Source organism: Pyxicephalus adspersus, chromosome 5 (genome assembly GCF_032062135.1).
Source record: "Pyxicephalus adspersus chromosome 5, UCB_Pads_2.0, whole genome shotgun sequence".
Classification (NCBI taxonomy): domain Eukaryota; kingdom Metazoa; phylum Chordata; class Amphibia; order Anura; family Pyxicephalidae; genus Pyxicephalus; species Pyxicephalus adspersus.
Genome location: NC_092862.1, coordinates 22506713 through 22519240, shown reverse-complemented (window position 1 = coordinate 22519240; position 12528 = coordinate 22506713). Strand labels below are relative to the sequence as shown.

At 36.4% G+C, this 12528-nt stretch overlaps 1 protein-coding gene across 1 annotated transcript in view; it reads right to left on the bottom strand.

Annotated features, from left to right (window-relative positions):
- Positions 1–4364: 4364 nt before the first annotated feature.
- NIPAL2 (NIPA like domain containing 2) overlaps positions 4365–12528 on the bottom strand; it is a 59415-nt gene continuing 51251 nt past the window's right edge. Inside the window, exons 10-11 of the mRNA XM_072410857.1 lie at positions 11854–11948; positions 4365–6102 (exon numbers count right to left, since the gene is read on the bottom strand). Of these exons, the coding sequence (XP_072266958.1) occupies positions 6035–6102; positions 11854–11948 (163 nt within the window). The 3' untranslated portion in view covers positions 4365–6034. The remainder of the gene's footprint in view (positions 6103–11853; positions 11949–12528) is intronic.

Sequence of the window (12528 nt, the reverse complement as noted above, 5' to 3'; positions counted from 1 at the left end):
GATTTAGAATTAAATTCTTACCTGTGTGTCTATAAGTGCTAAATATGTTCTCAACATACAAAAGAGCTGAGGAAACCATTCTAACGAGTAATTAAACATTTTCAACATTTCAGAACAAACGACTCAGCACAGCTTTGTTGATCTCCCATTCTTCAAAGTGTTAAGTCCAAGCACATTGGACTTGAATAATGAAAGTTCTCCAAGGCTGAAGAGGATACACTTTCTTCAGTGAACCTGGATGATCCAGCAAACCTGAAATAGATCTGGTCCAGGATTGAAAACATTTGCTAACAAATAGCGGTTACCTTTTAAGAAATGTATTCCAGGTTTGCTTGATCACCCAGCTTTACTGATGAAAGTGTATCCTCTCTAGCCTTGGAGAGCTTTGATAAATCAGGTCTATTGCCTCAAGTGTAGTACTATACTTTTGTAGTAAAGGGTTTAAGAGGTTTTTAAAAGCTAAATAGTAAAAGTCCTTGCAAAATTATAGGCATGGATAAATTAAGCAGGCACATTGAGACAGATTCACTTTATACATTTCCCTGTACATTCGGAAGGTTCTTCATTTATATGGCATGAGATATGCAGCAAAGATATGTGACAGTGAATGTGAGTGCATTAGGTCCTCAACAAGTATTAAGTAAAATTTTAGATACAGCCAATGGTTGCTCCCTTCCAACAACAAACAACTCTGATTGAACTCTGATCTGAACTCCGATCCCAGTGGCCGTAACATTTGCAATGTATTCATAAAAGTCCCCGGCCTGATGGCCACCCAACGAGACAGCGAGATGCAAACAATCATCCATTCTGAAAAGAACACAAATTTATCAATGGTAGAAAGCACGATTGTCACATTATCCAGAGCCTTCCCTGTAACAATAACAATACCAATAAAAAATAAAGTAGATAACCTATTTAAAATACATCTAAACACTATTTAACAGGTAATTATGTAGCATATTCCTCATCAGTGTGCAAATTACCGTCAAACCACATTACCAGTTTTCACTTCCTATGCAATTATGTCATGAAGGCAGCTCCAAAATGACCTCCCATTCCTCTTACTGTTTCCCCAGCCAACAACTCAAGGTACACTTTCAACTCATATTACTCATTGGTAGTTATTGATTAGGATAACAAGGCAAGGACCTGCAAGATCCACCGAATACTGATACAAGAAACATATTTTCTCTAATTTGTTTATGTAAAGTGAATAGAGTATTGTATATTCTATTAATTGTACACTTCCATGGGTTGAAAACAAACAAAAACTAATAAACCACAAAAGCCATAGTTGCAATCTCTGGCATTTGCTGCTAGTTACCACCAATGGAGTATAACATTTTGCATAGGTGTGTGGCTTGTAAATTTACATTTTTCTATAAAATCTTGGCAAGCTAAACTGCCTAGAGCCTGGTTTCTCATTTCCTTGAGCAATGAGCAATCTGTGCCTCTCAGGTCATTTAAATTACACCAATGATCTTTATAGCTTTGTGTAAGGGTGACATTCTTGTCACTGGCCAGCAATGTAAAGGCATACTTCTCAATGACCTTCATCCTAAGTACCCTGTGAGCTGTGTATATAGTAATTATGGAAGGAGTTCCCTGAAGACCTGAATTTTATGGGTTCCCCCATGTATAAAAGGGTGGGAAAGTCTGGCCCGGATTCTCCTGCTTATTGTCTATTTATATACATATATGATACATTTTACAGCAGTGTGTCATTCCTATTTTTGAGGGCACTTTGTTACCTTCATGGCTTGTCAGGAACACTAATTGTTATATAGTACACAAGTGCAGCAAGTACAACAACCTATAAAATATAATGAAATAAGTAACAGCAATCAGGCAACAAAGAGTTGAAAGCTTCCATGACATCTATGTATGACAATTATGTAATAGTTCAGTAAAGCTTCGTGTTAACTTATTTCTATATGGACATAGCAGAGCACACACTACAAATTGCCCAATTTAATCTGAAAACCTTTTTCTGAATTGTGTTCTTCCCCTGGGATCACAGTGCTCTTAACATTTCATAACCTTCTGTGAGTGTTTAAAAAGCTGCCCAGCTAATAGGTTTCCTCCAGATCAATATCTGTTTGATTTCCCAAAAGAAAAAAAAATAAAGCAGTGATGAATAAAAGATCAAACCACAGAACGGAAGTTTCTGCTCCTCTGATTGTAAAGTGAATAGAGTATTGTATATTCTATTAATTGTACACTTCCATGGGTTGAAAACAAACAAAAACTAATAAACCACAAAAGCCATAGTTGCAATCTCTGGCATTTGCTGCTAGTTACCACCAATGGAGTATAACATTTTGCATAGGTGTGTGGCTTGTAAATTTACATTTTTCTATAAAATCTTGGCAAGCTAAACTGCCTAGAGCCTGGTTTCTCATTTCCTTGAGAAATGAGCAATCTGTGCCTCTCAGGTCATTTAAATTACACCAATGATCTTTATAGCTTTGTGTAAGGGTGACATTCTTGTCACTGGCCAGCAATGTAAAGGCATACTTCTCAATGACCTTCATCCTAAGTACCCTGTGAGCTGTGTATATAGTAATTATGGAAGGAGTTCCCTGAAGACCTGAATTTTATGGGTTCCCCCATGTATAAAAGGGTGGGAAAGTCTGGCCCGGATTCTCCTGCTTATTGTCTATTTATATACATATATGATACATTTTACAGCAGTGTGTCATTCCTATTTTTGAGGGCACTTTGTTACCTTCATGGCTTGTCAGGAACACTAATTGTTATATAGTACACAAGTGCAGCAAGTACAACAACCTATAAAATATAATGAAATAAGTAACAGCAATCAGGCAACAAAGAGTTGAAAGCTTCCATGACATCTATGTATGACAATTATGTAATAGTTCAGTAAAGCTTCGTGTTAACTTATTTCTATGTGGACATAGCAGAGCACACACTACAAATTGCCCAATTTAATCTGAAAACCTTTTTCTGAATTGTGTTCTTCCCCTGGGATCACAGTGCTCTTAACATTTCATAACCTTCTGTGAGTGTTTAAAAAGCTGCCCAGCTAATAGGTTTCCTCCAGATCAATATCTGTTTGATTTCCCAAAAGAAAAAAAAATAAAGCAGTGATGAATAAAAGATCAAACCACAGAACGGAAGTTTCTGCTCCTCTGATTATTTTCATGCAAACAGAGAAACAGTGAGAAAAAAGACCCAGCGGACCACAGAGAATTTCTGTTTGACAAGGTGGAATTTTGTGTTATTGCGGAATTACAGGTAAATAAAACGGTATTATAAAACTGCTGATCCAGTTTTTTGGAGCAAAAGAAAACTGCCGAACAAAATAGAGATGGAATGACAGTTTTTACAAATCCTATTGATTTAGGAAAGATCTAAAGACAGAGTTTGGGTTTTGGTTTAACTTAAGAAGACCTGTCACCAGCTTATTACATTTTAGCTAAAAGCACTGAAAAATTCAGTTCAGCTTCTTTCTTCACTTTTATCCAATCACTTTTTTTTTATTATATTGATATATTTAAAAAAATATGTGTCCATGATATAGCTCCTGAGACGAATTCAATTCAGAAGTGTGAACAGATAGCAGAAAACATGACAGACACATCAGAAAAAAATAATTTTAATGAAGTCTATTCACATTACATCAAGGTTCGCTGGCTGTCACAAATACATTGTGGGTGAAAATTGAACACATCCGTAATAAATGAACAGGTTTGGTTATTTGGAATTTCACAAATACATGTTACATATTTACAGTAGAAGTCTGAAAATAGAGGTTTCAGCACCTTGTGTAAACAATAAGATATAGCAGTACAATACATGATGTACATAAATCAGTGGGTCTCAAAGATCTATAGTCTATAGGCCTCTTCAAAGTAGATCTAAACCCTAACTGGACAATATGTATTTTGGTAAAGCACGATGTATCATTTTTTCTCCTTGTTGCACCATTTTAATTATTTTGCTGTTGATATCTTCGAGGCACTACCAGCAACTTATCATAATTCATATTATTGTCCTAAACTGGATTCTTGATGAGGACAATGGTGGACCATGTCTGCGCAATAGTTGTCAGCATGGCCACTTGTAATCCCAATTAGAGGTGTATACAACCGGATGACGACCCAGGAACACATTTGCCAGACAGCTGCCACCCCATAACAGGAAGAATGTAAACGAGGACCTTTATGTCAAGGTGATAACTGTTTTTTAAATGAAGATTTTAGAAGAATAAAACAACTATTAAATTAACATGTTAAAACTTTTATGATGTTATAGCAATTGGGATTTGAAGAAGTTACAAACGTGATTGACCCAATTTGTTTACCAGAACTTCTTACCATGCAAAAAAAAAAACACACACAGTGAGGGAAAGAAGTATTTAATCCCTTTGTGTATATATATTATAATTGCTTATCAGTTCCAAATGCACTCAGCACTCATGAAGCTCCTGGATCACCCCTTCCCTTCCAATTCTTTCTCCTCACTTTGTGCACGATTCACAATGTAAAGCTAATGAGTGCTTGGGACCTAATGCTCCCTAATGTTAACCCGGGCTTCACTCATGATTAAAAAATTATTTGGCAACTGACATTGGAATTGGAGTGATAGAAAAGTATCATCTCCCCATTGGGTGTCATTGATTACATCATGCATGTGCTAAAGCTGGTCCATGGTGGCACGTAGTCTCAGCAGGGACAGGGAGAAACAGTAGCAGCAAACATTTTTTTACCAATGTTGTCCCTAAAAAGTTCTAGATTCATGTCAATTGATAGACTTTTGCATTTTTAAAAAAAAAAGTAATTTTATGTTATTTAAATTCAATTCCCTGGAGGCATAAAGGTGACTTGGCTGTTTTGCTTAACTGTAGAGTAAGAGAAAAATGAGGTAAACAGGTTGGCAGTGCTGTCTGGCAAGAGTGTGCAGACCTGTAGCCACAAATACAAACCCTTTGACAAGTAAGGCATTGTACCTATGGAGAAATAGGCTGCCAATATTTTACCAGTTTAATCAGTAATTGCTTGGCCAAGTGTCCCAAAGCATGGCACACATTGTTCTGTCCTCTGATAGTTGGAGTTGGAGTAAACCACAGGACCATGGAAGCTCAGGATCATATTTGGTTTATCATTTTATGTCCAATGTCCGACCAAGGATGGTTTCTTAGTGATAGTGATTCATGTTTTGATGTATTTACTTCAGATTCCAAGACAATTCGACTATTTATTTTTATCAGGAGGCAAATATTAGCCAATTTTTCACGGAGCACCTATATATTGTATACATGTATATATTTCAATTATTTAGTTAACTTTTTGCTTGGAGTTCAGCTTTAAGGAGTGCAATCTGGGCCATTTTAGTTCTGTAACCTATGTGCTCAAATTCTGCTATAATTTGCACATATTTGGCCAAAATTTTTTTTGTTAAACCTTAGTATTTGTCCAGCCAAATAGGGACACCTGGGGGACATATAAAGCATGGTTTATGAAATTACAAGAGGCACACTAGATAAACTTTCAACGATCCCAAAACTGGGAACATGTTAATAAAATGTATGCAAACTCTTCAAACAGAACATTCGCTCAGCATCGCCATCCGTCCCTTACAGCCCTGAGGTATCATGAAATGCTTATTACATTCTCTCTATTGTGTATTTTTAGTATTTGGAGCTGTCTGAAAACTCCAAACTTCCATCTCCCTGAGAAGATGTTACAGAAATAAACCATTTTCCACAGGACAGAGTCATCTGCAGAAAACCCTTTCGCGTTTATCATTAGCAAACCAGGATCAGACCAAGCTTTTGAGATTGTACAGCATTGGAGATCTGAAACTTTAAAGACATCAAAGGGTCTGGAGAAAACTTAAGTTTCATGAACAAAAAAAAAAAAAAAACATTTAAAAAAGGGAGCAGAAAATGAGCTGACACGCAGACATGACACAGTGTTGAAAATCTTGGGCAATAAATAAACGCTTCCTCTCTGTGACCCTGTTTCTCTCACTTTCATCTATTTTGCTTTAGCTGCTGTATGAGTAACTAATTAAGCAGAGTCCCATATGTAATGCTGTTTGAATTTGGTTGGATTTTATCCACGGTTTCCTTTCCTGCAGAGAAACAAAAAAAAAAAAGAAAATTAAAAGGGAAATCTACATTTGATATTTTTCAAGTAAGAAATGATTGAGTAACTTTGATACAACATTGAACGTGTTCAGTGGATACATTTATTTAAAGGATTCAAGAAAGATTATATAAAATAGGAACTGCTACTGAGATCTTCTTTTAAAAGTTGGATATTCTGGGTGTGTCATTCTGATCTGGCTTTATTGGAACACATTTGCAGTACAGGAGTTTGGGATTTTTTCACTTCACTGGTTGCACTGGATGTAATTCAGTTTTTATGTGGACACAGTGATCATAGCCATTGGAGGACAGGTAACCATGTGGACAGAATCTCATGTCTTCAACGCCTTTCCCACTATAGAATGTGCAGGGCACAGGTTGGAAAAATGTGACCACTTGCTATTGTTCGCCTAGAGAAAAGTTGAATCAGGATCCATCTGCCTTTTTCTTCTTGCTTTACAAAGTTCATCACATGCCCAGAGTAAGAAAATCCATTGGCAGACAATTGTCTCATATCCCCCTCCCAGGCTTTCCACTCAGTTCACATATCAATTATAAAGAAAATCACCATAAAAGTATGTACAAAGTTATTTTCCTAAATTGTGTTGTGTTAACCTTTGTTTTTTTTTTAGTTTAGCAATAGTTAAGTTAAAGTTATATATTAGTACTGTGGATAGTTTGATGCATCTGCTGATCACACCCTTCTCATTGGAGCTGATGATTCATAGGATAGAATGAGATAATCTTCTATCAAGGGGACTCTCCTGGCCCAGGTCTAATTGGGCTTCCTCCAGTATGTTGCAATGTTCCTATTTCTCTGTCTGCTAATTGGGGTAAAACATGATGGCATGAAAATGTTCCTAAGAATGAAGAATAAATCACATGTAGACATAGTAACAAAATGTGTGTACTCCACAGAGACCTGGGAAATTCTATAACAGTCTTTTGTAATTTAATGTTTGTGGAACTGCGAATTTCACTCCATGTGCAAATTTTGCTTTCTAGTCCATAAAGCTATCGCTTAGGCTCACCTGTAATGCTGCTACTGCAAGATCTTCATTTCACCTGGCATTGAAGTATTTTTTCCTGAGATCTTCAAAATTTAATGTATCACTAACCAATTTTGAATGCTTATGAGAAAGGGGGTATAGTACCAGGTAGGTTACACAATGAAAATCTTCCAGAAGCAGGGTTACAGACAAGAAAAAACTAAGACCAAACCAAACCACTGGAACAGGTAGGGTTGCTGCCTGTCTGGTTTGGAGCTGGACAGTAACAGCCATGCTTGGGGAATTTGGGGAAAGTGTAAGGTGATGAATTGTTGTCTTCTTTCAACTTGGCTAATGAAGTAACTATTATTATTACTGCTTTTTGGAGCTCAATCTTCTTTTGCGGGTATGTATGATAGACAATACATAGTGCAGACGAACATCAACAAAAGAAAATGTATTTAGAGGAGAAAGAAAATTAATTTTCACAAAGTAAAAGAGATCCCAGCAATGCACTACTATATATATATATATATAAATATATATACATACACACACACACATATATATATATACACACACACTAATGTATTGAAGTTGGGGGAATTAGAGACTTAAGTATACACATCTGTCATGGAAACAATAGATGAGAAAGGGCCTATTCATTGTTGGTGGGGAGGATGCAGGTAATAGTGATAGCAGAGTTTGGTATAAAAGTACTAAGAGTAATGGGAGGTTGGTGGACGGAAGATGCTAGGTGATTGTGGAGGGGATGGAAGATGTCTAAGGTCTGGACCAGGATCAGGATCTCCAAGCTGAAAGAAAAGAGTACTGCAGAAGTAGTTTTGAGAGTGAAATAAATGTAAATTAGAAGAGGATGGGGAGAAAATGATGCAAGTAAAAAAAAATAAAGTTCACGGGAGAAAAAAATAATAGAAAAGAGAATTGAAGGTCAGGTTTGGATGAATGTGCTTGCATTACGAGGATGCATTAAGTTACACTGTGAGTGTTTGCAGATACAAGAGAAAAAGCAGAACATTGTGAAAAATGAGAAGAACATGTTTGGAGTGTGCATAAAGCTGTAGACAAGATGGTTGTAAATGAAACCTCAGACTTCAAGTGAGAATTGTCTTGTATCAGGTCACTTCAGGTCAATTTATGGTGAGTTCTGGTAAATGCCTCTAAATACACTTAGAAAGATACTCTTGGCAAGGTACACAGAGCTAACTCCAAGTTTTCTTGGCTAACCAAGGGCCCAGTTTTTAAAATGCCAGCATAAGATGTGTGGGTAGAAGTGTGCTCCTGTAGACCATAATGATATCTGGTTATCAACACATTTGCATGTACAGTAAACATTTCCTGACTGCCACCCTGGCTAACATCACCAACCAGCTCATATTATTATACCTGCTGGTATTGTATTATATGTTAAAGTTCATCTACTCTGGATGTGTACAGCGAAAAACACAACTGTTAGCAGAGCAGGTTCTGTGAACCAAAAAGTTGGCAACTATTGATGAAGGCAGAAGTAAAGAATTAAATACAAGGAACACTTACCCTTTTAGAAGGTAATATTGAATACTCTCATAACACATTGATCTGGAAATCATTGCATGATTAGGCTCCTTCATCAATGGGGAGGGTGAGGAAGGAGGCAGCAAACAAAACCCCCAAAATTTATCTTTATTAGTATAGAACACAGAAATCCTGAAATATCCCCATGGTGTGTGGCTTTCACATTGCTCAAAAATGAATAGTAGAAAATGTAGAGTACATAGAAAGGTATATTTGTGGGACTTTAAAGGCAGTTCAGTACATGTCACAAAATAGGCTCAAATATGAAAGAAACAATCTTTTTTTTATAAGAGTATTAATTATTCTACTTGTTTATATTATAGTGCATTCTATCTATTGAGGTCTTGTATAATACCTGATGAAGCAGATTAATTCTGCAAGACGCGTTGGATTATCAGAATCTATTCCAACATCTCAATGATATACACAATTGTTTGGTGCTATGCACTGAGCATTTTTATGGAATTTCCATCCATTGTTTTTATGGCTTGTGTTTAATAAAAGATTGTTTTTTTATATTTGAGCCTATTTTGTGACATGTACTGAATTGCCTTTAAAGTCCCACAAATATACCTACCTTTCTATTTACTCAACAACTTAGGGATGTTGGCAGTATATATCTATGGGTTTGAGTTCAGACAACCCATTAGCTATATTCAGTACATTATGTAGTACAGGTAGTCCCCGGGTTAAGGACATCTGACATACGGATGTCTCCCAGATACGAACAGGGCTTCCCTGCTCGCTGTGTGCAGAACCGAGGCTTGAAGGAGGGAGGGGCGGTTTGCATGACTTGCAGAAGAAATCTTTTGCTAAACACAGCTGAGGTTGTGGGTGATCTGAAGGACTGAGCTCTTTCTGTAGCCTCTTGTAACTCTTTAATGACCAAGACAAACTGCAGTTGTTTTTTTTTGCAAATCAAAGCACAGCTTTCTCCAGAAGTTAATGAATGTCTAGGCTTCATATAGATTTTCTTTTTTTGCTTTGTTTGTGATTAACTCACAGTGAGGATTTTTATACAGTAACTGACACCACACTGTCTAATATTATGTTGAGACAAACATCTGTCCTAATTGTATTTATTAGAATAATGTACCTGTTCTGACATACATACAAATTCAACTTAAGAACAAACCTACGGTCCCTATCTCGTATGTAACCCGGGGTCTTTGTGTAGTTAGAAACACATCGAAATTTAAAAGGATTACTAAACCCAAGAACAAACATTTAATATATTGCGGATTATCGGTTTTGTTGTGACTGCATTAGCTAGAGACACAAAGCAAGTACAGCAAATACCTACAATATTATAAAGTATACAAATACTATAGCTAAAGTGGAAGCACACAACAATGTAATCTTCCTTTTATAATCTACTAATTTCACTGAATAATGGAGATGAACAAAGCCAGATATATTGGTAGACCAGCGTGGGGGACAATCATAGCTTATATCATAGATCCAGTGGGAAGTGTTGACACCCAGGGACAGTCACAGGAGAAATAAGAATAATAAAATAGGACAACTAAAGCAGTCACTTTATCCAAGGTCTGATAAACTGTAATATATTACATTTTGCTTTTTGGGTTTGCATACACATTAAAAAATCTAGTATCTGTTAAAGTAGTTATTGTGTTTAAAGAAGCACCAATCCTTAGCTACTAAATAACTCAACTACAGCAAGAAAAGAATTCTTCACACTTTCTATACTAGAGGTATGCCAAACCCCTTGTAGTAGCCCATGGCACAAGGGGGGCAAAATTAGGGGGGTAACCAAAACAAATTTTAATGAAGATCCTGTAACTTATGTCTCCAGTCAATGTGGATTTCTTCTTTATCACACAGCAATTGATTAGTAAGCCATGAGTGATCCCATACCAGATTATTTTTTGGTTAGTTACCCTTTTACCTTTCAGCTCAGTGTCTTCCCTGCCTTACTGTGGCTGCCCTTCTGTGATACCAGTGGCAGACTATGTGAAGGAGATAAAACAGGAGACAGTTTGTGCTTGCACGTTTGAACAAGGACATCTTTCCCATCTTATATAAGTGGGTAGTATACGGTGTATATGGAGAACATTATGCCAAACACATCAGTCCAGTTTATACAATCCATAATAAATGACTAGATTGAAATCTACTCCTGTTTGATGCTTAACTCAAACACTTTAAGTATTCTCATCTTATCAGCATGAAGAACCTTTGGGATCCCAGAGACAGAGTTGTAGCCACTGGCACTAGAATTTTTGCTGCAACAAGCACCTGCAAGATTGCAGCCTTAGGAAGAGCAATTAAAAATACATTATGCACATTTCTTTTTAAAGAACTACATGTTTAAAGATTATTTGTTGGGTGAACTGATGGGAGGAAGGCATCTTTTGGCCTGAAGAATATAACGAGAGACATCGCTGAAAAATGTTCTCAATGACAGCACAGCTTACAGCTCATCTATTAATCATGAATTGGTTTAGCTAACAAAGTGGCTGCTGTGTACAGGATAACAAAACAGCAACAAGAATTTGTAAAAACTGCAAATGTAGATGGGTGTTTTGCAGCTTAAACTTTAAGCAGAATTCCACAAAAAGGTAAGGAATGCAGTTAAGCAAATGGATTTTAAACATAAACTGTAATGAATAAGGACCCAGTTATGCCTTGATATTTTTCTATAAATCTCCTGCACTTTATGAAAGGGGTGGAAGATGTTATGGAACATTTCATACTGTTGTCAGTGAGCAGACTAGGGTTCAAATGATGAGCAAACTGTGTTGCTTGACTGCATTAAAAAAATAAAGTCACTGATATAGCTATTCATTCTTTCAGGATTGCTTGGTGTGGAAAACTGGCTGAACATAATTACAAATCTGCTGGCAGGTAAATAGTTCTCGTGTGCATTTCAGCTGTAAGTTCCCCAGACTTAGATTTAAAACTGATTGCTACTTTAACATCTTCCAAGGGTATCAAAGGGGTAATACTGTACAATCCTGCTAAGCGTTTTTTTTATGCAAAATAATTTATAAGGGTCAAAAAATTCATTAATCCTTATTAATCATAAATCTCTAAATCAAATTTGTTGTGGATTACTGCATTTTACCTGCTTTATTGCATTAACCTGTCATTAGGTGTAAATCACTCGGTAGCAATACCCACTTGTACCTGCAGGTGGCAATGACTCACCAGGAATGTCACCAAAGTTTATATATGGTTCTTGGAAAGCATTCTTCTTTTGGTTTCTTGCAATTAAGAAAACTCCAAGGAATGACAAACAGCACCTGGGGAAAAAAACATAAATTATGTATACAGCTAGAAGCGTGTTACAAGCTTCTCATAAAAGAAATGTGGAAATGCTTGATGCAATACAATTAATAATTTCCACAAAGCTGAATTATTCTAAAACCACAAAGCTGGAAACTCTGTGTGTGGTGAAGCCAATGGCAAGGAATTCATGTAGCACTATGTGGTGGAAAGCCAACCAAAGCAAATATTTTAATACATGATGACAACTTTAACCCCACTCATTACCAGAGGTCATTGATGCCTACATGCACAGAGCAAATTTAGCAGCATCAGTGTACATCGGGTAACTCGACAGTAATTCTAATTTGCCTAAAACTATTTTTTACAATTTCTAAGGGACTGTTACTTTTTGTTTGAATAAATACTTTGCTAATATTTATTGTATAAGTAGTCAAACTCAGAAAAAAAGTATAAAAAATATCTTCAATTCAATAGCATTTACATTAAACTTGTTCATATTTTCATATAGTTTAAGGCTGATCCCAGTTAGTCAACCAGCTTTCTGGTCACCTTAATGGAATTGCTCCATTGCTGGCCTAAAATGTTCAAATTGCT